Here is a 27,616-nt window from a genome sequence, read left to right on the forward strand (position 1 = left end):
CTTTTATTTGTGGCTCTGCAATGATGCAATTATGCCCTGAATGATAACAATGCGGCTAAATGCCTGTATCACAACACAATGCACAAAAATAAAAAAAACAGAATAATGGTGTATGCGTACAGTGCTTACTAAACATCTGCAGCAAACCTAATGCAAGCTCTCATGTCAGCATGTTGTAAAATATTTATGCTTTTGGTAAATGAAAAAGACCAAACTAGCAAAACATATCCTCACTTTTAAGGAATGACTTGTTAAGTGTACACTGAAGTAAACTGGGATGATATGAACTATGCAATGCAAAGTATGGGCATCATATGTGCAACATCAGATACGCAACTTTATTTAAATTTGCAATACCCACCAGGACAAAAGCTCATAAATATTCAAATGTACTATCTATAGGTCATTAAAGGTTCTAGCCACATCCCCTTAAAATTTTATACCGGTATGCACCTTTATGTTTATATATAATAGTCCAAACCACAAAACAACTTTCACCACTGGTCCTTCTAATTATTCTGGCTGAATATCACTGCACTGGGGGGAAAAAAGCAGACCTTTTTTTCCACAAATTTTTCAGAGGGGGGTGAAACCCCAAAATTTCATGTGCGGGGATTCAACATCCACATGACCCTAACCTAGTAGAAGCAAGTCCAATGTCTATCTAAGACAGGGAAAGAGGGAAACCACCGTTCTCCTTTTCCAATAATCTGTATACTGATGTGACATTTATCATGAAAGATCAAGACACACAGCTTCCTTTAACTGTTCTCAAACCCCAAATGTAACAGGATGCAAAAATACCAAGCTATGAATTTCTCTCTCTCTACTTTGTGCCATTACCGAGCACAGATATATCTGTCAGGTTCTGATTCTATGAAAGAAAGTATGAATAAGAGAGAATACCCATTCTGAAACAGAGCAGCTAGATACTGCAGAAAGGACATTCTTCTTAAAACTATCAGCAATATTTGCTCTGGCTGTGACCAGCTAAATCTGATCTCCACCTTTCTCATCAGTTTCAAGTAGGAGCCAAACACATTGAAACAGCAAGTATCTTCTAGACAACTTCACTAAAACAACCAAACAAAAACAGAAAATCATTAGCCATGTCTCAGCTTAAGAAGTCACTGTGTGTTAGTTTAACACAGACGGTTAAGACTATAAACTGCTAACAAGCTTTCTTTATCCTGTACTTCCATCTTGACTCCATCAGTCTCCATTCGTCTACACTGTAGTTCTGAGCAAGATATTTAACTAGGCAGTGCTCCAAGGTTGCCCTTGAAAAAAATTTCTAGTGCCTAATTGGTTTAGCTAGTTAAATAAGAGAGAATCATTGCAGAGGAAAGTGGCGCTGGAGAAGCAGTACGCCCAGGAAAAATTATTGCACATATTCATGTGTGGATTTACTGCACATCATTAGCTGAAGAACAGATTAGGAGGTTAATTGTGCCAGCTGCAGTAGGATGGACCCAGCAGCTAAGTACTGGCTTTTACCATCCCCTGCTGATGGTTATGACAAGTACCATTAAAAAATCATTCCATGCAATTTCATCTCTCTCTCCTTTACTTTATACTTATGACACTTCTTCAAGCAGTACTTCTGGCAATGCCCATATTCTCAACTGACTGTAATATCACACAGCAGATTGTATCTTCATACAAAACCATATGCCACAGATGTAGGATGAATGCACAATAAATATACATGTGTGTATGTATATTACATACACACACGTGTATTCAAACAACAGCTACATGTCAAGCACAGTACACATACAAAATGTAAACAAAACTGTTCTAAATCAGGGTCATCAGAATTTTCAATGATGTCAGAAAATGTTTTAAATATCATGTGCACTCCTATAGAAAAGGAGGACTTCCTTGCCATCCGCTCATATGTAGCATGGACATAGCTCACTGACTGCAGGGACAAACATTACTCCAATTCTCCAAAACATAACACCAAACTCATGACACAGTTTCTGCAAGTGGGACATAGTTATGGCCAGATTATTAAGCTATGTCGAGTTGTACATAAAAAACCCAACCCAAAAAGGCTTTCATTCCATCACCTTTGTCATTCATTACTGGCTCAGAAATTAGATTCCATATAGCTTTATAAATAATTTCTACACCAATAACTAACTCCACAAATAAAAGTCTTCTGTGAAATTAATTTCACAAGTACTTATGTGCACACTTGTGCAAGCACACACACACGCACACACACCACCAGGGAAGATTTATTTTTATGGATGATCACAGTACAGTCTGAACCAATGTTATGGTTCAGAGATGATCACAATTATATTCTTTACAAACAGGTGACTAACACAGACAAACTCAAAATGTCTACAGTTCTGAACCAGAATGGCAGATAAAAAAAAAAAAAACACTAAGGCTAGAATCTGTGTATGGAGATAAAATGCAAATCTGTCCTACCAGTGATAGAACAGCTAGAAAAGTACAACTGGGTATTGAATGAGCACATGCCCTAATACAGCAAGGTAAGCTGTCCTTGGAGGCTAAGGTACAATGACCAAGGACGACAGTATTCAAGGTCACATTTGGAAGACCAAAATTAAGACTATCACAATAAAAAAAAACATTGAAGCAAAAAGAGGTTACATGTTCTTTCCAGGTACTACTGCAGCACTTACTTAAATCTTCAATACAATGTGGTCAGTTAGTCAAGCCTAGTTCACTACCACTCCAATCCAGAGAGGTGTTCAATCAGTGATTATGCAGTGGAATGGAACCACTCTTGCACACAATGCTAGGCAGCAAAACATCATTAGAGAAAACAAACATGAAAAGTGAAAAATGGATGTAAAAAAATGAACAGTGTGTAGATGTGTTATTTTTCCGAAAATGGTGCCAATGGCTTGTTTGCATAAATAAATTTAAAAACTACAATTCAATGGTATTACATCTACTTGGTAAACAAGAAATGACACGTAAAGTAATAATTTAAGACCACCCTTTATCATTTAATGGAAAACAAAAAAAAAAAAAAAAGGAAATTGCAGTTTGGTGCTACGTGACTAGGGTTGCCACCTTTTCAAAGGCCCAAAGTGGGACTTTCTTTTAATAAAAACATGAGATTTTGCAAGACATCTCCTACCCACAGCCAGTGCAAAGCACATAACTTCACTTTTTGCCAAAATAAAACTTATTCTTGTACTATTTGGGTTGCTTGTGCTAGTTCCTATAACATTTAGGTGTTTCGGATCCAAGACAACAGTTTTATCCAAATATTAAAGAAAACGTGGGAAATATTTTTCTCCTAAAATCTCAGGACATTTGCCATTTTTTAGGGTTTTTTTCCCCCACAGGACACAACTGCCCAAAGAGGGACTGTCTCTCGCAAAGAGGGACAGGTGGTGGCGATATTGTAGTTGGGGGCCTCACCAGATGCACAGTAGCAAGCCCTGCCCCAAACCCACCCCCCCTAATGTCATTCATGAATATGCATTCCCTCCGAATGTACAACCGAAGGAAAAGTGCACTGACATTGTAATAGGACAGTAAATATAACAGTAAATTCTAACCCCCACCCCCATACAACTGACGTTACTTCATGCAAACAAAAGTCTGTCATAGCAAATCCCTTTTTAATGCTCCTGTTGACATCGTAAGGCAAAACACAAGCTACAGGGTGTGGTATGACGTTTCACTTACATTAGCTTGTTAAGCTAACTACAGCAGCGTACTCTTTCCAACAACTTAAAGGGAAATCTATAATCCTTGCACACTTTTTTTGACAGAATGCACTTAATTTCTTCCCTACGCAGAGTCTGAAATTGATAATTTCTGCTCAGTCCTCTACCCCAGTAACTTAACGAAACACACTAGGACAATTCTCTAACTGGTCCCGTTTATCCACTAAATACACTACGAAAGTATGGGAAACTAATATCATAGCCCTCAATCTTTTCTCTCCAAACTCGAGAATAAATTCAAAAAGAATCAGGAACACTTTTTAAAAACCGGGTTGTCACTCAATTTGCGACATGCCCACTTCTGCGCGAAATGAACTGGTGAGGCCCTCTACAATATCGCCCAGGTGGTCACCCTATACATGACTTCAAGATAAACACAAGTGAGGAAATGGAAAAGCTGGAAAGTGAAAGGAAGAGGGAGTATAACCTACAGGGATATAGTAAGCGGGGTGAGAAGAGAAATGCAGAGAGTATGAGACAAACAGGAGAAAAAAAGGAAGGCATCCAAGTCATCCAAATATAGGGAACAGGCAAAAAGAATAATGTATGCATTAAAACTGATGCTAAAATGTATACCAGTAGCTTAGGAAAATTCATGGATTTACAAACATACAACCCTATGAAGGATGATACAAGTGTAGCCATGAGGAAGTGCGACTAATTCAAATAATGTGGGATCAACAATGGGCAGATGGGTGTACTGGAGAAAAGTGGCAAAGGAACCAAGGTACTGGGAGCAAATAATTACAGAGGGAAAGGTAACAGAATGGGAAGATGCCAAGAACTTATTTGGACTGCAGGCTAAAGATTGCCTTCCATATCAAGGATTGACATCACAGTATAGGCAAAGAGAGAGAAATAGGGGGGTCCTAAACGAAAGACCAGCACTGGTAGAGTTTTTACTAGAATCCAGAACAGAAGTTGCCATTAAGAAAGGAACAATTAGTAGAGCATATAAAATATTGCATAACTATAAGAATCAGTCAGAGAAGGTTAGGAAGGACTGGGAAGAGAGATTAGATAAGCAATTCACAAAGAAACAATGGGGTGATATATGCATGTCTCCTAAAAATGCAACAAAATGTAGAAAATTTCCGATCTTTGCCTGGAGTGCTTACATAGGTATTTTTATATCCCAAGCAGACTTCAAAGAATTTTTCCTCAGGTAGACAGCAAATGTTGGAGGTGCGATTTGGCAGAAAGAGGTAACTGGGAACATATTTACTGGGAGTGTAAGGAGTGGTAGACTTTACAGATTCCTTGTAGACTAGCCTGTCGGACATGCTGGGTGAGCAAGTTGGAGTGACCAGGAAAATTATTTTGTTTGAGCTACGATACAAAATCAGAATTGCCTAGACATAGTAAGGCTTTGCTGAGTCTAGTTATAATGGCTGCCAAAAAAGCAAGTACTAGAAAATGGAAATCGAAGTCTAAACCAACTTTAGTAGAAGTAGTGAAGACAGTAACAGAGTTAAAATAACTGGAACTGGGATCTTTAGAAAAGAGTAGGAGCAAATTACATAGGAAAAAATGGGAACTGTGGGATCAATACATGCAGAGGAGGAACAAGGTTTAAAAGAAGGCAGGATTTGAATGAGCTATGTAACGGTTTACTAACAATGACTAGATATGTTAAAAGTGATGCATAATGTTTGCAGCTACAGTTGTGTCTCACGATTTGGAATGCATAATGTTTGCCACTGAGACTGTGTTACTATGGTTTGTCATTTATATAAAATGTAACATGGTCTAATGTCATACAAGATCATTTAGTATAGATGTTTCTAGTTTAAAAAAAAAAAAAAAAAACAATGGGCAGATGGGATTTGGAGTCAGGCAGTAGAAGAATGAAAAAGCAATGCAGGACAGAAGCATACAAAAGAGATGAGAACTGTGCCTATTTAGATAGGAGAATAAACATCATGTCAGTCACCCTGCTAGACAGGGGTCCAGGGAAGTAAATAGTGTGGGAAGAAATAGCCAGGGAATTGTTATGGCTAGGCTTATATAGGCCCTAGGGCCGATAGCCTAGTACCAACCTATGAACAAAAGACATGCAAGAGAAGAAGGAAGCAAATGCAACTTGCAGATCCACTAAAATAAAATCTAACAATGCACCCTGGTTAACAAAAGACACCAAAACTCTACTCAGAGACAAAGCTTGGTCACTCTGGCACACTACCAAAAAATCAACTTATCCATGATCTATCCAAGCAACTCTATAATAAAACCAAGTCCCAAGTCAAATTAGGCAAAAAGACATACTTTACCAACTTACAGCAACAGCACCCCAACAATACCAAAACATTCTGGTCTTTGACAAACTCCTTCGCACCCGCCAAACATCTACCCCTACCCCCTCTACCACTAGCAACACCAAGACTATTGCAGAACAATTCAACTCTCTTTACTAACTCCACTCAATCTCTCTCCAAGTGTAATCTTGCCACACCACCAAACATGCTAAACTCTTGTAATGAAACCAGGGACTCAATCTCATTTAAACCAAATTCAAACTCTTACCATAAAAGCACTCTCCAAACTTAAACCTACAACCCTTGCTGCAGGCAACCCACCCACAGAATTTCTAAAATTAGCTGATGTTGCCATAGTCTACCCTGTCAGCATTCTAGTCAACCACTCTATCTCTGAACATTATGTCCCCCTTAAGCTGGAAAACATATTGCATTATTATTCCCCTGCACAAAGGCAATAACTCTACAGACTTGTCAAACTACAGACCCATTGCTATCCTATCAGCCCTTCCAAAATATTAGAAAGATTTATTCACTTGCAACTGTTTTTAAACCTGTTATCAAATAACCTCTTATCCAACACACAACATAGGTCCTACTCCAACCACAGTACCACTAGTGCCCTTCTAAGTTTTACTAACACCATAAACTAGCATAGAAACAATGGTAAACTTGCATCCTCCATCTTTCTGGACGTTTCCAAAGCTTTTGATACTGTTTCCCACTAGAAATTTCCAGTCTAAAACTTAGCCACACTTTACTAGCATGATTCCATAGCTACCTAACGCGGACATGAGCAAGCTGCCAAATGGCAACAAGAAACTTCACCCCTATTACCCATCAATATAGCAGTACCCCAAGGTTCTATCTTAGGGACACTATCTTTCGCTGTTTTTACAAATCACCTCCACACATCTACTCTCCTAGCTTCCACAGTTCAATACGCAGATGACTTCAATCTTATCTGTGCTGCACCATTCCTAAATCAACTTCTCACTATAACACAGTAGTCCTTCACAGCTGTCGAATCGTGGCTATCTGAGTCGCAGCTGATTCCGAATCCTTCCAAAACTAAACTGATGCTCTTTAACCCCAATAAATTTCAACCCCCAGCCCAATTCCAAATACATTCTACTAACACCACCATAACAACAGCCATATCCCAAACTAAACTATTGTGTTTTAACTGAAAGCAACTTAAATTTTGACCTACACCTTTCTCAATCAATCAAGAAAACACATATTAAACTAGGCTCACTGTATAGAATCAAGCCATTTCTCACCATCCACTCTAGACAAGCAAAAGCCAGAACACATCTTCTCTCCAATATACTATATGCCACTCATCTTCACTAACTTAAGTAAAACTAATCTAACACAACTTGAACCTTGCTACAATAAAAGAGCTAAATTTGCTTCCAACTCCCATATGCAGTAGGTCTCACCATTGCTCTGCCTTATGTCAACTAACCTGGGTAGAGCAACAGTAATATTTAACTTAGACTTACTATTGCTCAAAAGCTAGTTCACCAACCTGACAAAACCCCAGCTCTTCAGCTATTACTTCTACCACATACTAACACACACCCACTTCACTCCTCATACAAATCTCTATTATAGGTATCCAAATCCATCAATAAAGCCAGAGATGCTCTTTACTCTAACTACATCTCCAAAACATGGAATGCTACCCCTCAACCCACCATCACTACTACCAACCACAATCAATTCAAAAATCAACTAAGACTCTACCTCAACAGCAACTGTCTTTGTTCATGTATCTGTCCTGGCTAAACCCACTCCCTAAGCTATTAGTTTCTCAACTTACTATCCATCTACATCTCATCCACTATATGTAATTGGTTCACTTACTTTACTTTCCATCTTATCCCAATTCATTAACCTGTCCTGGTTAAAACCCTTCTTTTAGTCTCTCAATTTACTCTTCTTTCTTACCTCTTTCGCCCTATGTAATTTTCTTACTTTTTTACTTTCCTCCTCTCCCCCTCCACATGTGTAATATTTCATCCTATCCAACTCCTTCCAACTATCTCACCCCTTAACTTCTCTCCTTCACCCCCCTCTCCTTCTCCTCTCCTCCTAGCTCTCTCTCTCCCCCATCCACTATTTCTACTCTCCACTCCACTCTTTACCTTCCTCACTATAGTCCATTTTCTTACATATTATAGGCTCTTGCCCCTCTATCATCTGATGTTCCTTTTTAATAATTTTCCATACAGTTTAAATTTTTCCTAGTATTTCTCATCTGACTTCAACTATAAACTGTCTAGCTTTAAAACTACCTTATTCACTGTACTGAATGTACTTTGTATGATGTGTGTAACTTTTAATCATTATAATTTGTTCAAACTAGCATTCCTAAATATTTTTGTTTACTTACAACAGTACACATCAGTGAAGGAAAAAGGACATAGCCAGAACCAATGTTTTGAGCGCTTTCATTCTTTATCATCATCAGAAATAATACGCAAACTACACACAGTTTCAAGTTTAAATAGTTTGAAAATGTCATAAAAAGCAGGAATGAACCAATTAACAATTGTGAATGAATACAATACATTCCAAATAAGGCAGGGTTGTAAAAATGTATTTGTGGCTCCTTAATTTTTGCATTTCAAAATGTATCTATTTCTAAATGTTATATTTTAAGTATTGTTAACTGCCTTTGTAGCTTTTCTCCCGGAGCGTCCGCTGAAAACTTTTACACCCAGTCGGACTATCCTGGTAAACAAATGTTAAATAAATAAATAAATAAATGTTAAATAAACAAATAAAAATTTAAAGCTACTGGGACAAATACCTACACAGGAGAAAACATGAAAGGGGGAGAAAAAAAAAAAAGAATTGCTGCATGAAATATATCAAATGATAATGAAGGAACACAAAAGATGAGCTGAGGATGACAAAACTGCTCGTACGCCAGAAGTTAAAACGAATACACTATTTAATGACACACAAGAACAGAGGTTTAGCGCTTTCAACTGAATAACAGTCTTCTTCAGAACAATGAGAAATACCATTTCTAACATATTTATGCATTTCACTTGATTAGTTAATTCAAAAAGCCCGCCAAAAATCTTAAAAGGGCAATGCATGAATTTCTTAAAGAATGACTGTACTATCGGTGAGCACTTTGGTTTAGATGTAAACATTGACTCCTAAAAAACACATAATAATAATGATGATGATAATAATACCTATAATAAATATACCTAACAATATTTACAAAATTAAAAACAGTAGTATAGAAGGAATAATCTCCTTTAACAATTCTATAAAATAATTCTATAAAATATATAGAATTGTTGATACTGTGTGTAAATCCTACTATATGCTGAAAACTAATACTACATATCCTAAACATGATGATATAACATCTCACTAATGTATCTGAAGGTGGAAGTATCCGATTAGGGAGCTAAGGCTAAAAAGGGTTTGATGCTAATGTAATCATTTAGGCCAGGTTGTCTCGTGGAATCTGTTAAGATTTGCCATTTGCTTTCGAGAAGTGCTAGTCTCATTTTCCAATTACCTCCAAAGGGTGAGTCGATAACCTGGTCAATAATGGCAAACGTAAATTTATTTATAGCCTTAGCTCCCTAATCGGATACTTCTACCTTCAGATACATTAGTGAGATGTTATATCATCATGTTTAGGACATGTAGTATCAGTTTTTAGCATATAGTAAGATTTACACACAGCATCAACAATTCTGTATATTTTATAGAATTATTTTATAGAATTGTTAAAGTAGATTATTCCTTCTAAACCACTGTTTTTAATTTTGTAAATATTGTTAGGTATATTTATTATGCGTATTATTATCATCATTATTATTATTATGTGTATTTTTTTAGGAGTCAATGTTTACATCTAAACCAAAGTGCTCACCGATAGCACAGTCATTCTTTAAGAAATTCATGCATTGCCCTTTTAAGATTTTTGGCGGGCTTTTTGAATTAACTAACCAAGTGAAATGCATAAATATGTTAGAAATGGTATTTCTCATTGTTCTGAAGAAGACTGTTATTCAGTTGAAAGCGCTAAACCTCTGTTCTTGTGTGTCATTAAATAGTGAATTTGTTTTAACTTCTGGCGTACGAGCAGTTTTGTCATCCTCAGCTCATCTTTTGTGTTCCTGTGTTGCATATCTTCCACTACTATTGGTGTACCCGCTGGATGGCTGACCCGATGACATCCCCAACTGCTTCATTGTCGCAGAAGGACATCTCAGATTTGAGAGCGGATCTTACAGCACTTCAGGGGGAAGTGCACAGTTTGCTTGCATTAGTATCTGAACTGGTTTCTAAACAACAAAAAGAAGAGGCTGCAAGCAATTTACGCAACTCGTCAGAGTTGGTTACAGCAAGGTTGGTCCCTGTTCGTTCTGAGGAGGAGGCAGATGTCTCGAGCGTAAATAAGACACCTAATGCGCAGGCGCGCAGTACAGGTTTCAAACGGTATGAATGCGGTAAGGACTACACACCAGATATAGGCTTTCCAAGAGCACTACGAGACACAGATAGTGTCTACACATCGGATCCTGCCTCCAAAAGGTATATAGAAACTTCCGACCGTGGCAGGACCGAGAATATCACTGTTTTGGACCTACTCAATACGGAAGATGACCAGCTACTACGTGAGCACCATGATTTGAACACTGAACCGGATTGCACGTTTGATTTCAGTTTCTGCAGGTTACGAGCCGACAAACAATATCAGGGTGCTCGTCCGAAGGATAAAATTTCTATGAAAAACTATCCTGACAATAGAACAAAGCCTATGATGGATAAAAAAGGTACTGCTACATACGATTTTCATTCGGCTATCTCTAGCCCGTTCAAAAAACATTATAAGGGTAAAAACAAAGAATATGTTCATCAATTTGATAGAAGAAATAATATGGATAAAAAATTGAATGGAGAAAATGTGTTTGCACAATTTTTGAGTGAGAGTCGAGATTTTTTTGATATTGATAAAGATAATAACACCAGCAAATGTATGAATTCAGATAAATCATTGAAGGAATTGATTTTTGATTTTGGGAAAAAACTAGTGGCTTTTAAAAACACCAAAATCGATTGTAACTACATGACCAAATGTTTTAAGTTGAATATAGTGCCGAAAGGCCTAAGGTTTTTTAAACTTCCTTTGGGCATTAATTTATCTACGGATGTTAAGAAAGATTTTAATGTATTGTTTGAAGGATTTGGACAAGCCTATATGAAGTTATTAGTTAAATATCAAGATGAGAAACTAATCAAACTAGCTGATGAGTTGGAACATATGAACCAGATTATTATCAACCATCATGATTATGAGTGCTGGAAAGAATTGTATTTTAAACAATACACTTATGCAGATAACAACGTACACAACATAGTAGAGAGAAAAAATAAGAAAATGTCAAGGGATATTGAGGCGTATAAAAACGATAGAGCATACATTTGGCCTAGCCATAAGGGTATAGAAGTACACAACAATAATCCAACTAGAAGGAAGCAGTCCAAGAATTCCTTTAGGGAGGAAAATTTTCAGGGTGGGAGATTTCACCCAGCATGGAATGTTCAAAAGCAATGGCACAGGTTTTAAACCAGTCTTCGACAACTACTGTTATTTCCCCCATCAATATAAGCAAGCCCTCTTTGGCGGAGAATAGTGCACACATTGAATTTAACAGTTCCAGCAGCAGTAAAGAGAGCAATAAGATATCTAAACCAAAAATCATTACCTACGAAGGTTTTAAAGTCTTTAACTATACAGATAATGAGACTGATATTGCTTGGGCAAAACTTTTAAGCAAAGGGATGAAGTTTATACCGATGACAGGATGTGATTTAGTGGACAACATCAAGGAAGTAAAAATGTATTGCAGGAAGCTGAATTTAGCCATACAATTTGATAAAATTAACGATAACAAAACTATGGATGGTAATACAGCAGTCAAAGGGATTGCTGGTACAGATCTTACGAAAAATAGTACGTATATACCCAGCTCCAATTCACATGTTCATAATTATGAGCAGTTGGTATGCAATGACATTTATTGGACACATAATAAAATCAGAAAACAAGGCAATGGCACCACAGATAATTTGACCCCTTTGGAAAGAAAAAGTTTGCAGGATATCTTGAATAATAGAGAAATTAGAGTAATGAAACCCGACAAAGGGGGTGGAGCAGTGATATATGATACCAATGAATATCTCCAGGAAATTAATAACATCTTACATTACTCAGGAAATTATGAAAGTATTTCTCTTAATCAGATCAATATAGGACATAAACGTATTGATTTGATTCTAGAAGAATACCTAATCGACAGTAGAATTTCGAATGAGACATACACATATTTGAAAACTGACTATCCCGTGTTGGCGAAGCTAGTCGGCATACCAAAGGTACATAAATCTACAGAACATCCCCCCTTTCGTCCTATAGTCTCGGGATCCAGGTCCAAAACCTTTAAATTTGGAAAATTAATAGATGGATGGCTTAAGAAAGTGTATGATAACATCCCTCAAATTATGAAGGATTCCTGGAGATTTTTAGGAGAAATAACAAATGACAAATGGTGTGCAGATTTAATATTTTTGACAGTGGATGTCATTGATTTATTCTCCAGCATACCCAAGGACGAGGGTTTGGAGAGTTTTGAAAGAAGTTTGAAGAGATATACCGACTTCACATGGGAAAAAGTATCCCTTATCTGCGACATGATGTCACTCGTCTTGGACTATAATTATATTTCCTTTCAGGGGGAATACTTCAGACAGACCAAGGGAGTAGCCATGGGGGCAGCATGCGCCCCCATTTTTGCAAATCTAGTAATGGCAGATTGGGAATCTGAACATGTGTTCAAGAGCGAATTTTACAAAGAAATCGTCCTGTATGTCAGATACTTGGACGATATATTTATTTTGTGGAAGGCTTCAGTGGATAGATTAAATGAATTTATGACATATCTTAACAATACTGTGGATTTTCTAAAATTTACCCACACGTATAGCCATAAAGAAATACCATATTTAGATGTATTACTGAGTCAAGATTCATGTGGATTCACATCGAGGATATATAGGAAACCCACATTTTCGAACGATTATGTGCATTTCAGTAGTAATCATCCCCCATACATCTTTAAAAATGTTGTCAAAGGACAATGTATACGGGCTGCAAGAATGTCATCTAATAAACAAATTTTGGAATCTGAACTTAATGTGGTTAAGGAGTTGCTTACGAGCAGAGCATACCCAGACAAAATGGTTACAGATGTAGTGAAATATGTACTCAAAGAATGGGGAAGCAAGTATAAACCCTTATTAGGGTGTTACCACATGGAGCATAAGCCATCATTAGATAGCAATGGTTCGGGGAGGGTATGTATTTTGACGTACACTCCCACCACTCATTTCATCAAGGATATTTTAGAGAGATACTGGAAAACCCTAACCATCATGGGTTTTGAAAACTTATTGGGCAACAAACCAAGAATTGTTTATAAGACAGCTCCTAATATGAAGGTATTATTAGATAGAGCAAGTAACAAGAACAACCGTGTGGAGGATATCTACAAAGGCACATCAAAATGTGGTAGGTGCCGCCAATGCACTTATATTAATGTGGACAAGGTCATAAAATTGGATGACATCAGTCACACCACAATTAAATGCAGGACAGGCAATTGTTTCACTAAACAGGTAGTGTATGCAGCTGTATGTTCAAAATGCAATTCACACTACATAGGGAAAACGGAGAGACAATTGAAGAAACGCATTTATGAACACCTATATAAAATATCCAAAGGTGACACTAAAAATGCATTATATAGGCACATCGCGGATAAAGGTGATGATCATAAATTTACGTTTGCCATTATTGATCAGGTTATCGACTCACCCTTTGGAGGTAATTGGAAAATGAGACTAGCACTTCTCGAAAGCAAATGGCAAATCTTAACAGATTCCACGAGACAACCCGGCCTAAATGATTACATTAGCATCAAACCCTTTTTAGCCTTAGCTCCCTAATCGGATACTTCTACCTTCAGATACATTAGTGAGATGTTATATCATCATGTTTAGGACATGTAGTATCAGTTTTTAGCATATAGTAAGATTTACACACAGTATCAACAATTCTGTATATTTTATAGAATTATTTTATAGAATTGTTAAAGTAGATTATTCCTTCTAAACCACTGTTTTTAATTTTGTAAATATTGTTAGGTATATTTATTATGCGTATTATTATCATCATTATTATTATTATGTGTATTTTTTTAGGAGTCAATGTTTACATCTAAACCAAAGTGCTCACCGATAGCACAGTCATTCTTTAAGAAATTCATGCATTGCCCTTTTAAGATTTTTGGCGGGCTTTTTGAATTAACTAACCAAGTGAAATGCATAAATATGTTAGAAATGGTATTTCTCATTGTTCTGAAGAAGACTGTTATTCAGTTGAAAGCGCTAAACCTCTGTTCTTGTGTGTCATTAAATAGTGAATTCGTTTTAACTTCTGGCGTACGAGCAGTTTTGTCATCCTCAGCTCATCTTTTGTGTTCCTGTGTTGCATATCTTCCACTTCAAATGATAATGAAGACAATAAATGAAGCATAAATAAAATTCACAGGGTTCAGAAAGTTAAAAGAACTGGAAAAAAGGTGAAAAGACACTGGCTGAAACTTAAGAGAGGAAGGTGAAAAGGGGGAAGCAGGAGCCTGGAGGAATAGCATAAAAAGAGATGGGAAGATGGACAGCATAAATCGGAGTGTGTTTCATAGCCAATTACAGTCTACGGGACCATTCAGAGCCTAGCCCAGTATCCCAAATGCTCCAAAACAGAGTCTAGTTAAGTGACTTCCTCAAGGTCATACAGGAGGCAAATGGAGACTGACAGACTCAAAAACCCTGGACCACAGGAATCAGACTGGTAACAGAATGGTATGAATCAAAGGCAAGAACGATGAGAAAACACGGAAAAGAACACACATATGTATTAATGTCTAGTGAGTATATCACAAAGCTTCTTTACACTGTAAACATCAAACTGAATTGGCGAACTTGCTGAATGCACATGTATTTTCTACTACCTGTGAATAATAAAATGTATTACAAATTAATAAAGGTACATAAAAAAACATTTGTGAAGAAAAGAGAATATTCAGACCACAATAAAATGAAAAGGGAAAGTACAGTATATTTATCTAGAACCTGCTGCAATGCAGTAGGCCAACTGTAACAAGTGGAAGGATATCTACGAGAAAGTTCCAGAAGATCACAAAGAGGCATGAATGGTATATATATAACAAAGGTTCATTCTGGGAAGTCAGTATCATTTGGACAAACATGTACATTACTGGAAACCATAAAGTGACCAGCAGCTACTATGAAGCAAGATAGTGTAAAACTGCCCTACAGGTCACCTTCTGAGTAATGTTGAAGGTGAAAGAGGTAGTAACAAAAAGTTACAGAAAATAATGGGATAAATCAGAACAGGAGCACAGGCCAGGAAAACAAAGAATACGTAAAAAGAAGAGGTGGGAAAATATAATCAAGTAATATTTCTAGATTGAACAGGGCCAATTTTGGTTTGCATTTGGAGAGTGAGGGGAAAGGCTGCAGAGAAAACAGCATCTTCACAGAAATAAGCCTGATATAAAACCTCTGTAGAAAACAACTGTGGTGGTAAAAGAAAAAAAAACACTACATTATGCTACACAAGATACCTAGAGGTAGGAGGAGGAGTCTGACACTGAGTTTTCACTGCCTCCCATTCCCTTCTCCAAATACTGCAGCCTAATTCCAATGAAACATTTTAGAGAAAGGTATATTACTTAGAATCAATGAAACAAGTTATCACTTAGACAAATAGTAGGGTATTGTGAATCATAAAATGACCAGCATCTATTAGAAAAATGTTCTTAAACAGATAAATTATTTGCAAAAAATGTTGTAAATACAGAATAACTGTCAGTATTAAAAACTGTATAGCAGAAAAAAACTGATACTAAAAATTTAGTACCAGCAACTTAGGAAAATTCATTCTTGAGTTTACAAATACACATATATATGAATATACTGCTGAAACTCTTTACAAATTACATCTACTGAATAGGGTATTGTGAATCATAAAATGACCAGCATCTATTAGAAAAATGTTCTTAAACAGATAAATTATTTGCAAAAAATGTTGTAAATACAGAATAACTGTCAGTATTAAAAACTGTATAGCAGAAAAAAACTGATACTAAAAATTTAGTACCAGCAACTTAGGAAAATTCATTCTTGAGTTTACAAATACACATATATATGAATATACTGCTGAAACTCTTTACAAATTACATCTACTGAATATGTATTTTGAAAAAAATAATTTTCTTGCTTTACTTATAGCCCTTTCCTTGGGATTTTTAGACAATTAAAATGCTACAGATATGGGGATATTAAAAACAATAATAAGAGTATTGTGGTACGATTGATGGCATAAGGAGGTACTAATGTCAACAGAAGACATTTTAAGGAAATATAATCATGATGCCTCTCAGATTATTAATTCATTCTGTTAAAGAGAAATTAAAAGGTAACTAAGTGAGAATGAACAAAAAAAGATTAATTCCAAATATTTAAGTTTTGGTTATAAAGAGAAGTTTTGTCTAAAGGGAGTACTTCTAAATTATATAAGATGATAGTAAATAGCAATAGTAATAATACTGATAAGAGCTACTGGAAATTCTTATAAACAAACAGAATACAGGAACTGTTATTAAAGTATATTGGATTAACATTATCTGGTCTACAATGCAAAGTTTTTATGTGGAAGTACGTGCACAGAATTTTTATTAAACCTTAAGTCTTCAGGGTAGATTAAAACAGCTGCCTCTAAATGTTGAGATGCAAGAAAGTGGTCAAAGCTGACTGGATACATATGTTTGCAGACCATGACACAGGGTCTATTGAAAACAGGTTAGTAACATCTTCAAAGGTGTGTGGTCAAACTACTATATTTGATCAAGAATAACAATTCTACTGAATGTGGCCATTTCCAACAGTAATAAACACTAAGCAATGTATATTATTTTGGGGGGTTTTGGCAATGGCTTGGCAAGATATTATTAAGTAGTAGAAATCTAATTTGCTACCTCTGTTTAATGATTTTTAAAATTTTAGCTGCATTGTTTGTTATGCAGTACAGAAAAGGAATTAATTAGGTTAAAATCTGTACATAACACCATAAAACCAAGTCACTGGGATAATTACGAAATGTTAACAGCCAAGTATGAAGAAAATACTAAAGTTCAAGATATGTTTAAAGTATTTTATTATAATGCAAATGTTTTGTGTGCTGTCGATAATGGACTGTCTTCCTTTCTGTGTACATCCTGTACACGTACATGTTAAAATCAATCAAGTCATTACAAAATTAAGAAAAGTATATTACTAACAGCATATCTGTCTGCTACCTAAGTTTTCCTCTCTAGTAGAAGGTTTACTGTACTACAGCATAGTCTATTAAATTAAACATGGTGAATCATTTTATAAAGCTCTGTCTGTATTTATTTATGCATGCATGCATCCATGCTTTGTTGACTGAGATAGTCCCACAAGGTCAGTGCCCTCTTTAAGGGGAGACCCTAGGTAGTGTTCATTCTAAGTAGGCCACTGGGGAACTTCCATCTCTTTTTTTTTTTTTATAACTACTACCATGGAATCTTTACATCCACTGGAGTTACCACCTCTACCTAGTGTCTTGTATGAAGAACAGTACACTCTGGAATGCCACCTCAAAACTATTTGTAGCATGATGACCTGGGAAGATGGTATCTGGGATATGGACTGAAAACTTATCAATAAATGTGTTTATAAGCCAATTACCTAGCAATGTGAGCTAAAATGTTTTACAGACTCTGTGTGGTAGAAATACTTGAACAGGAATATAATCCCTTATCTGCAGGCTCCCCAGTCATGGCATCTAAGCCAAAAACTCAAAGACGTAAACAGAAAGGCATGGATGGGGAATGGCCAAGAAGCTAGGACTGATGTAAAATATGTTATACTGGATTTTCTTCTAAAAGATGGTTGTAGTGTCTAATGTTTAGTCGCCCCCTTAGAACAACAAAAAGACAGTAGCAAACCAGAAAAGGGAGGTAAAAGTAATGACAAGTAGCAAGTAAAACAGGGAGAGTTGCCTGAGCTGGCAAAGGTAAGCACAATACTTATGGAATTGTAGTGGATATATATTTCTTGAATGCTTGTTTTATAAAACTTCTGGCTTAAAACTGCTACAGTATTCACATATTCCTTTCTCATACAAAGAATAGCTTGACTTCTGTTAGAGATCATTAGAACTTAGCAAGCAGGTGGTAAATGTTTCTTCCAATCATGCAGCTTTGAAAGAAATGTTACGTATCCAGTACTTTGTGGAACATGTACTTGCATGAAACATAGCTGGAGATAAGCTTGTTAAAAGTGAACACAAACCATGTCAAATAATAGTGTAAGAAATGTTTTAAGCTATCCTCCCATCTGCATCTGTTTACATCTTTTACCTTGAAAATGTGTATGTGGCTTTCAACAGTCATGAAAGCTTTAAACTTTGTATATATTTTTTCTATTTTAAAAAATCTAAAAGGGCTTGTATCTGTGCATATAGTTAAATCTCTCTCTACATAAGATATACTGTATCATAATACTATCCTGATAAATATGTTTGCGTCCAAAATCTCTGACAGTTTTGTTATTGAAAGTAGTACCTGCATGATATTAGGTGTTAACAATTCTTCTATTTCAGAATAATTCTGAAGAATTAGGGGAACAAATCTTTAACATTATTCTGGCCTAGCTCATTACAGTGTAGTAAAATTAACTACATATAAAAGATTCCATATTAACCTATATCTACAGCCCAGAAAACTTTTCTTATTTTTCTTCTCCCTCCTTTTTATAATGTATATTTCTAATCACAATAACTGTCACCGAACTGTAACAATTTCTCTTGAGTATTGAAAGCATTTATGTATATAGTGTAAATAGTATTGATTGATAGTTTTACTTCCTACTGTACTACCAATAATGTATAACAACTCTTTTTTTCTGAAGTGGTGTTACCTCTATTTATTATATTATGTTTGTTACCTTATATCAATGAAAAGAATAAATAAAGAATTAAAAAAAAAAAAAAGAAGAATGGTGAAGAATTAACTATGGGATGAAAAATGTACAGTGATCTGTGGAAAGAAGTGAAGTGAAACTAATGAAATGGTCACACAAGGGCAGAAAACAGAACCAGACCTGAAACTCTGGGTTAGGATCATAGTGAGACAAGAATGGAATAACATTTAAAATTTTAGGAAAGACCCAGCAGTGATGGTAATGAGGCAAAAAGTGCTGTGTGTGGCTAAAAAGACCTTTTTAGCTGTTACAGGAAAACTCCACCTTATAACTAAAAAATTTAATTTTTTTCTGTCCATCTTTGTTTTCTGTGCTAATTTTAATACCTCAAAACCACTCTGACTGCATCTTGTAGACTTCTAATGTTTTCTGCAAAGTATCTGCTAATGAGGCTTGATATATCAACATGACCTTGTTTTTCTTCAAGCCTTTCTCTTTCCCATAATCAATTAAAGTCTGCTTCATGTGAGTCATACTACACATAAGGAAGTGGTGTATGTAATTCATGCCATTTGCATATAATGGGATTAGTGTCAGTCGCTGTCATCTTCTATACCCCTTCTGTAGCACGACTGTTCTTTTATTTTTTGAATGGTCCTCATTTGTGTGCGTCTCAGGGCTTGTTTTACAGTACACTGTGTAGTTATACAGCTGCAAACAAAAAAGTAGCTAAACTGCAGGCCTCTGTTTAATGTATGTTTTTGTAGTCCAACATGGACAGTGCCATCCCCCCACACTTTCATAAATGTGTTTTGATACTTTACAAGGATTACAAGAAAAATAACATTTTCTGACTTTTCTCTAAATGTCACAGACTTCTTTGATATTACACTGAAGTCATAAGGAACAAACGTTTAAAGCTTAGCATTTCCAGTAGCAGCCTTAAGTCAACTGGTGCCCTAGGCAAAAGGGCTCCACGGCGTCTCCCACCACACCACCCAATGCCCCCATTCCTGGTCTACCTACATTAAATAAATACTGAAAAAGCGCCCTAGGCAACCGCGTAGTTGGCCTATGCCTAAGACCGGCTATGAGCATTTCAATACTGTGATGTCATTTATGTAAACTTGTCAAAAGCAGACACAACTGCCTTTGAACCACTAACTGGTCTAATTGCTGTATTTTGGTATGAAAGGAATACCTACACTGCAAGCAGCTGTAATTCAGTGTTAAGTACTCTTCCCCTCTGCAGTACAGACAGTGGAAAACAGTTTCACACCTCTCTTTTTACAGCAGCTACTCTGCGCCTGACATCAGCAGGACCAATTATGCTTATAAGATTTCCATCAGTAGTCGATTACAAATTTCTCTGCATCTGTAGTATATCATGCAGGCACAGACAGATTCCTCTGCAAATTATGTGAGAAGTTAAGTTTAAAAAAGGGGGGTGACATTTCCCTTCCTTTGACTACAAGGTAAGCAAATGAAAGTTTTATCAAGTACAAGGATGTTTCTGTTGCTTAAACAATACTGGAACCATAGTGTAGGGAGAAAAGCAGCCAAAGAGTTGAGTTAAACTGTAAGAGAACGTAGAGTTTTCCTTTAAACGAACTTTGCTAACTTTGCATAAAGGTCTTTGGAAGTTGACAAGCCTAAAAACGTTTTTCTGTTACGCCTGCAAAGCTTAAAAGGCATGTCAAATAGCTAAGATTACACGAAGGGAATGCGATGGTACTGGATGGAAACATATTACCAGATTAATGTGCTAATTTTAATAAGGTAAGAAATAATACCAAAACGAACTAACCCCCCCCCCCACCTAAACACACTGTTCAACCTCAGCCTCTCCACAGGCTATGTGCCCATAAAATGGCACACAGCAACGGTTATTCCGCTCCACAAAGGAGGGGCCACAATTGACCCTGTTAACTAAGCCCGACTAGCCTGGTCTGCAAGGCTATGGAGCGCATCATCATGGAACTCATTAACAAAGACATTGGGAACCTCCAAACACTTGACCCGACCCAGTTAGGCTTTGTTAAGGGCAGATCATACCTACTAAACCTGACTGACTTCTTCGAGACAGTCACCAAGGCCATAGATGAGGGGAAGGTGGTTCACACAGCCTACCTTGACCTCGCCAAGGCTTTTGACACCATTCCCCACTCAGGAATTATAGAAAAACTCACCAGCCTGAACATACGTCACTAGATGGGTTGCCAACTGGCTTACAGACAGAACTCACACTGTAAGAATAACGGGCTCCATGGCCGACTCTAAACCAGTCACAAGTGGTGCCCCACAAGGCTTGGTCCTGGGACCCCTACTGTTCAGCATATACTTCTCAGAAGTACAGGCAAACACAGGAGGACTATGGCTAACCAAGTTCACCGATGACTACAAACTGGGGGCCATAATTGACTCTCCGGCTGACACGGACATTCTCCAAAAGGGCCTTACTGAGACGGACACCTCATGTCAAAGTCATGGTCTCAGGCTAAATGCCAAAAAATGCATAGTTATCCCATTTGGGAAAAACAAAACACCCATGAATTACCACATAGGTGGCAGCCCCCTTAATACAGAAGAGGTAATAGGAGATCTGGGGACCCAGGTAGACAATAATCTCTCCTTTGATAATCACATTGCCTATGCAGCCCATCTAATTACTAAAGGGTTCGCATCTAGAAATAAAGAGGTTATAGTGCCCCTCTACTCATCGGACCCATCACAGAGTACAATGCCCCATTTCGGATGTACCTCACAAGACACTTCAACAGCTGGAAAGACGACAAAAGTACCTCACCAAGAGGATTACTGGCCTCAAACATATGTCCTATGCAGGCCGACTGGTAAAACTCCAGCTGTAATCAGTTGCATATCACTTACTCAGAGGTGATCTCTGCCTGACTTACAAAGTCATGTCCAACTCAGAATTGATTAGCGTTGCCACCCCTCCGTTTTTTTTTCTGGAGTGCCCGGAAATCAATAGGGCACTCCGGTTCTCGCTCTGGGAGTCCGGAAATAAGTTGTACGATGTCAACGCGTCTGTACGACAAAAAAAAAAAAAAAAAAAGACATTGCCGTCTTGGACTTTCGGTTGATTGGCTGCTTGCTGCAGAAGAGGCTCATGCAGCAAGCAGCCAATCAACACTTAGATTTGCAAGTCAAATCCCCGCAAAGCCCGTGAAAATTAGAGAATAAAAAGCGGTGCTCCAGCTATACTTTTACCTTTTACTGTCTCTACTCTAAAAGGTCGGTACTTAAGGTCTGAAATTTCTTGCTGGTTCGGCTATTTACTATTTGTTCGGGACGTTGTCAGTGGATTGCCTGGTGTGGTGTGCTGGTTTCATTTGCTGCTGCTGCCTGGAAGGATTGCCCTAGCCCTGCTGCTTGCCTTGCTTGCTGGAGTCTTGCCCTGGAGAAGTGCTGTGGACTGGCCGACTGGGTGGTGGTGTGTTCCCCTGCCTGCTTGCTGGCCCTTTGTTAGCTGCCTGTTCTCTTCTGGCTGAGAGCTTGTTTAAGGAGCCCTGCTGCTGCTTTTTCTGGAGGTAAGTGGAATTTTTTTAATGAATGAATTCTTTGGAATTAAGGTAGATTTTCAAAGATTAGTGTGACAAGGGGAATGAAATATTGCCAGCACAGCTACTAGTGAATTTTTTAAATATTAAATTTATATTAATTCAATAGCTGTGCTGGCACTATCTTATTCATTGATGGTGACAAGATGTGTGTAACTGTATCTAGATGTTCAACATGTGGTGATTATTAACTAGAACAATTTCTAGTTTGTAGTCACCACATCTACCTTATTCTTTATCTGTAGTTTCTAGTATACTGTCTGCAGATATATATAGGAAGGGTTTGTTTGGCTGTTTTTAACTGCAGTTAGTGTAACTATTTTTCATGTGGGTGCACTTTGATTTATTATTTTTCATGTAGGTGCACTTTGATTTATTATTTTTCATGTGGGTGCACTTTGATAGTGATTGTATACTGACTGAGTTATATAGGGTTCTTGCTATGATTGTAGAACTATCATTTCTCTAGTCATCACTGCTAGGTTTACCTTGATCTGCATTTTCTAGGGTACACCAAGGCTGTTTTTACTGTAATGTTTTAAATATTTCATCTGGTTTTGGACTTGGTTACAGTGAATATATAATGACTATATGATTTGTATAAGATGCTTGGACTGTAGATCTGTCTTTTCTAGTCTGTCATCACCGTGATGTTTACCTTGACCTGTGTTTTTCTTCCTAGGGTGTCTATGTCTAGGTTGTACAGTCTTCGTATTGTAGTGAGGCTTAAATGTAGCTTTTTATCTAGCTTGTCATCAGCACTGTTTACCTTTATCTGTGTTTTCTAGGGTATACCGTCTATACCAAGGCTTAGTTCATTTGATGTTACAGTGAATATATGACTATATGATTTGTATAGGAGGCTTGGACTGTAGAACTGTCTTTTCTAGTCTATCATCACTGTGATGTTTACCTTGACCCGTTTTTCTTTCTAGGTGTCTTGGGTATATAGCAAGGCTTAATGTAGTTGCTTTTCTTTGGGACTGTCAATGTGAAATATTTCATGTGGTTTTAAGCTTGTTACAGTGAATATACACTGGATATTTTCTAACATTTTGTTGTGTAGATATTTAAGTTTTGAGGCTACTTAAATATTTATTTAGTGGCACTGGGCCACTCTACCTTGGCATTGGTCAAACTGTGCACATTTTTCTTCTTATTAGTAACTGTATGTGATATTAAAGACATGTGCTGAAGGGTGCTAGAGTAAAGGGGTGTGGCTATTAAAGGGAATGGGTGTGGCTTGATTGGGCATGGGGCGGGGCTTGTTTGTCAGGAAATGGCACAGTAGAAAGGTGGCAACCCTAGAATTGATGGACATGCTCCACCTAAAGAAATCCAAGACACTGCGAGCCACTCGCTCTAGTCAGCTAAACCTTGCCACGGGTTGGGAGGGTGGCCTAATGGTTAAGGTGTTTGCCTTACAAACACAAGGTGCAGGGTTTGAATCTCACAAGGGATAATTGGCTAGGCTTAAAATGGCTCACAAGGGCAGTTAGCCTAGTACTAACCTACGAACAACAATAAATAGAACATGCTGGAGGGATAGATTCCTGTCACAGAGACTCCCCATGCTTTTTCTTAACTACATCAGGCAGAGCCCCTCACTAACACTCTTCAAGAGAAACCTTGAAGAGTGCATGGGTAACAGAAAATACACCCCTGGGATCACTTCATTGGCTCTTCTTGACAGAGGCTCAGTTAATCAATGGGGCGGCGAAAGCTGACAAACTGGCTAGGCTTATAAATGCCCTAGCCAGACAGCCCAGTACCTAAGCGAAGCAAAACAAAGGGCAGCATGCAATCTTTCAACATACGCTGGAAAGCACAGCTTGCCAGAAACATGAAGTACTGTCCCAGTCCGTTATTCTACGAGAAACAGCACCACTGCCCGCACTGCCAATAGTTATCAGTTGTGTTTAATATTATATAATGTGACCCCCACCAAATTACAGGAACGTAATTTAATAACAGCGCCAGACCTGATAAAACTTACTGCAGAGCACAACAAACCTACAGCCCACCTTGCCCAACCCACCTAAACTTTTATCACTGGTTCTCATCTTTTCCCCGTTTAATTCGGCCAAGGGTGTAAAATGCCAACACTCCACCTGGTGCGAAGGCGCAGAAGGTGACAAATGAGGCAGGCGGTGAGACTCGTCGAGTGTCTCACAAACACCGGACTGCTGTCGCGAGCCGGCAAAATAACTGCGCATAACTATAACAGGTCGCACACACTCTGACAGGACACTGCACCAGAAACAGTGTTTGAACGCACTCACCGTAAAGCATAGCCAGCCCCGTCTCATGTAGGAAACGAAACCTCCGGTGTTTGAACAGCCAGATTGTCAGAATAGTCAGAGTAAGGAGCAGTATAAAAATCAGTAAATTTACACTATCTTGTCTATGACTCTCCTCAGCCTCCTTCTCCGAAGTTATCTCCTCCATCACGCTATCCTCGGCCTTCATCCTGTAAATGTAGAACAGCAGCAGTACAAAGTAAACGTGTTTGGTCCTGAGAAACAAACACTTAACAACATGAGACTTATACAGCTATCCAAAGTGCTTCATGACTACGCTACCGCAGCTGACAGGTTTTCCGCTACAAACATCAACAGCGGTCGCGCAGCCTCAGAAGCAAAAGGAAATACCAGACTCCTCCCACAGAGGATCTGAGAAGATCTCGATACACGACAGTCCTAGCTTTCTCGTCAGATGGGCTATGTGGGTTAGCGCTTATTAAGTATGTTGTTGTAAGGGATATCGGCAGGGTTTAAGGAGAAACATAATTTACTTAGTTTTCTTAACTTTTTTAGAATAATATATGTGTTCCCAGGCTTTGCTTCCCGCAAATACTGCAAAACAGCTTAACTTCTATGAACTGAATGCTTCTGTTTTTTTTCCAAACCCTATAGATCAGATTCATCAGTGTTAATGAAAGCTCAGGAAAGGGACATGATGTAATTTTCTGTACTACTTGCTTAAGATATTCTAAGTGCAAACCATAGCTGTCAGCTTCTTTGCTCAAGAGTCAGAGACAAAGATAAAGTCCCCAAATCATGGACTATATTTAAGTAGAATTATAAAAGTTATTAAAACAGGTTTTGCATCAGCACGCATTTCCTGAACAATAAGAAATATGGGGCTCTTAATGTCTGGCTTTGTTTATTAATTATATAATTCAGTCATTCATTGTTAACCTAGGTAGGACACTGAGCCAGATGGGACCATGTTCAGGTCCAGACTAGGAGCCGATTACCAGTTATGTAATATTAATACTCCGTGATATACTAGAAAAGCAACCTTTATATGCGTGGCAAGGAATAAATATGAGTCAAAATTAGGCACAGTTTTGCATTCATATGTTAGTCAAACGCATTTTGGAGGTTAAAATGGGTTTAGAAGAATAAGAAATAAAAACACTCTTCTTTTATATGTCGTTAAATCCAATATAATCAAACAGTGGGAAACAGCACAACAGTAAATACACAGGAACTGTTTTTTTTTTTTTTTTGCTCACCACAAGACCATATCCACTACCTTCAACCAATTGGCCTATTCAGTACAGCAGAATGGGAGTTGTGTATTCCCAGGTTAGGCAAAAGCCATGCAGCCCATTTGTTCCTGCCTGGGAGAGCCCAACAAGCCCTCTATTCCCAACTGAGAGGAAGTAGGGAGTGGACTAGCTTGCTTCTCCTGGAAGTAGCCAACCATATTCATCTAGGAGCAATCCGTCTTTCTCAGCAACTCCTCAGAGCATGTGATTGCTCCGTCTTGAAGGGAAAGCATGCCTCCAAAGACTACTTTCTCCTTGTCTACATAGTGCAAATGCACCATGACAGAGTGAGCTATCCTTAATCATAGCTCCACTGGGTGAACATCTGGTGCTCTCGCGAGGTGTCACCTGTGTGGCGAGCCAGGGATGGCAGAGCTGGCAGCAGCTACTCACTCCTAACCTCTTCTTACAACTCCTACAGGCACCCAAGCTGCTCATCGAACTCAGGTCATTGGCAGCATACAGAGAAACTTTGATACTGACACAATGAGATTAATGAAAATTATATGAAGGAATACAAAATGAATGGATAGAAATACAGACTAGTCAGAAACCTTGAAATACTATAATCTGGATTTACACATATTTGAACTCTGTAGATCGTGCTGGCTGTTCACACAGTCACTATAGGAGTTGGATGTGACTAGTGAGTTGGCTGAATAGAATATGGGGAATACTACACTAGATTCAACCATGTAAAGACTGTAAATAATATTATTTCTAAATGAATTTACATAATTAATAATAATTTACATAAGGATAATAATTTACATAATAATAATAATAATAAATCTGAAGTTGTAAATCTTTATTCATACTTTACAGATAGGACCTTGGTTCCATCCTCAGAACTGAAACGGCTGTTTCCCAGCTCGTGCAAGCTAAAAACTCTCAGCTAAGAACCTACCCACAATGCCCCTCTCCTAGATACTCCAGACCTCATTTGTCACGCTCTTGGTCAGACATGTTGTTGTTTTAATGACAGTTTTTCTTCTGAATTTCAAAAATGTTAGTCAACTTAGTCTTTTTCACTGTCGCCTATAACCTACCCTTTTTTTTGGTAATTTAAAATTTTACCTTTTTGACTGTCCTTCTCTCCTGTATTTGACAGGCTTCCTTTACTGGTGGTATTCCTTAAAAAAAAAAAATTTCTACAGGATAGTATTGTTTCTTTTACCATGTCAGACAAAGTTAAACTGGGTTTTAAACAGTGTGACAAGTGTGGACGTAAGATGCCTAACTCAGATACTGTTGTGTCTACTGTTTGGGCGTGGATCATTTGAAAGCTGATTGTGACATTTGTGCTGGTTTTTCTAATCGGACACTAGCAGAACGTAAGAATAAACTTATTTTAAAAGGTTTTCT

At 37.6% G+C, this 27,616-nt stretch overlaps 1 protein-coding gene across 3 annotated transcripts in view; it reads right to left on the reverse strand.

Annotated features, from left to right (window-relative positions):
• SLC9A7 (solute carrier family 9 member A7) overlaps positions 1-25,381 on the reverse strand; it is a 3,436,621-nt gene extending 3,411,240 nt beyond the window's left edge. For 2 of the 3 annotated variants that reach the window (XM_044072072.1, XM_044072071.1), the window contains exon 1: positions 24,978-25,371. In XM_044072072.1, the coding sequence (XP_043928007.1) occupies positions 24,978-25,164 (187 nt within the window). In that variant the 5' untranslated portion in view covers positions 25,165-25,371. Of the gene's footprint in view, positions 1-24,977 lie in introns of all 3 variants that reach the window. The other variant, XM_044072073.1, reaches the window with a different exon arrangement.
• Positions 25,382-27,616: the final 2,235 nt, after the last annotated feature.

Source organism: Protopterus annectens, chromosome 5.part0 (genome assembly GCF_019279795.1).
Source record: "Protopterus annectens isolate FY-2018-M chromosome 5.part0, PAN1.0, whole genome shotgun sequence".
NCBI lineage: Eukaryota > Metazoa > Chordata > Ceratodontiformes > Protopteridae > Protopterus > Protopterus annectens.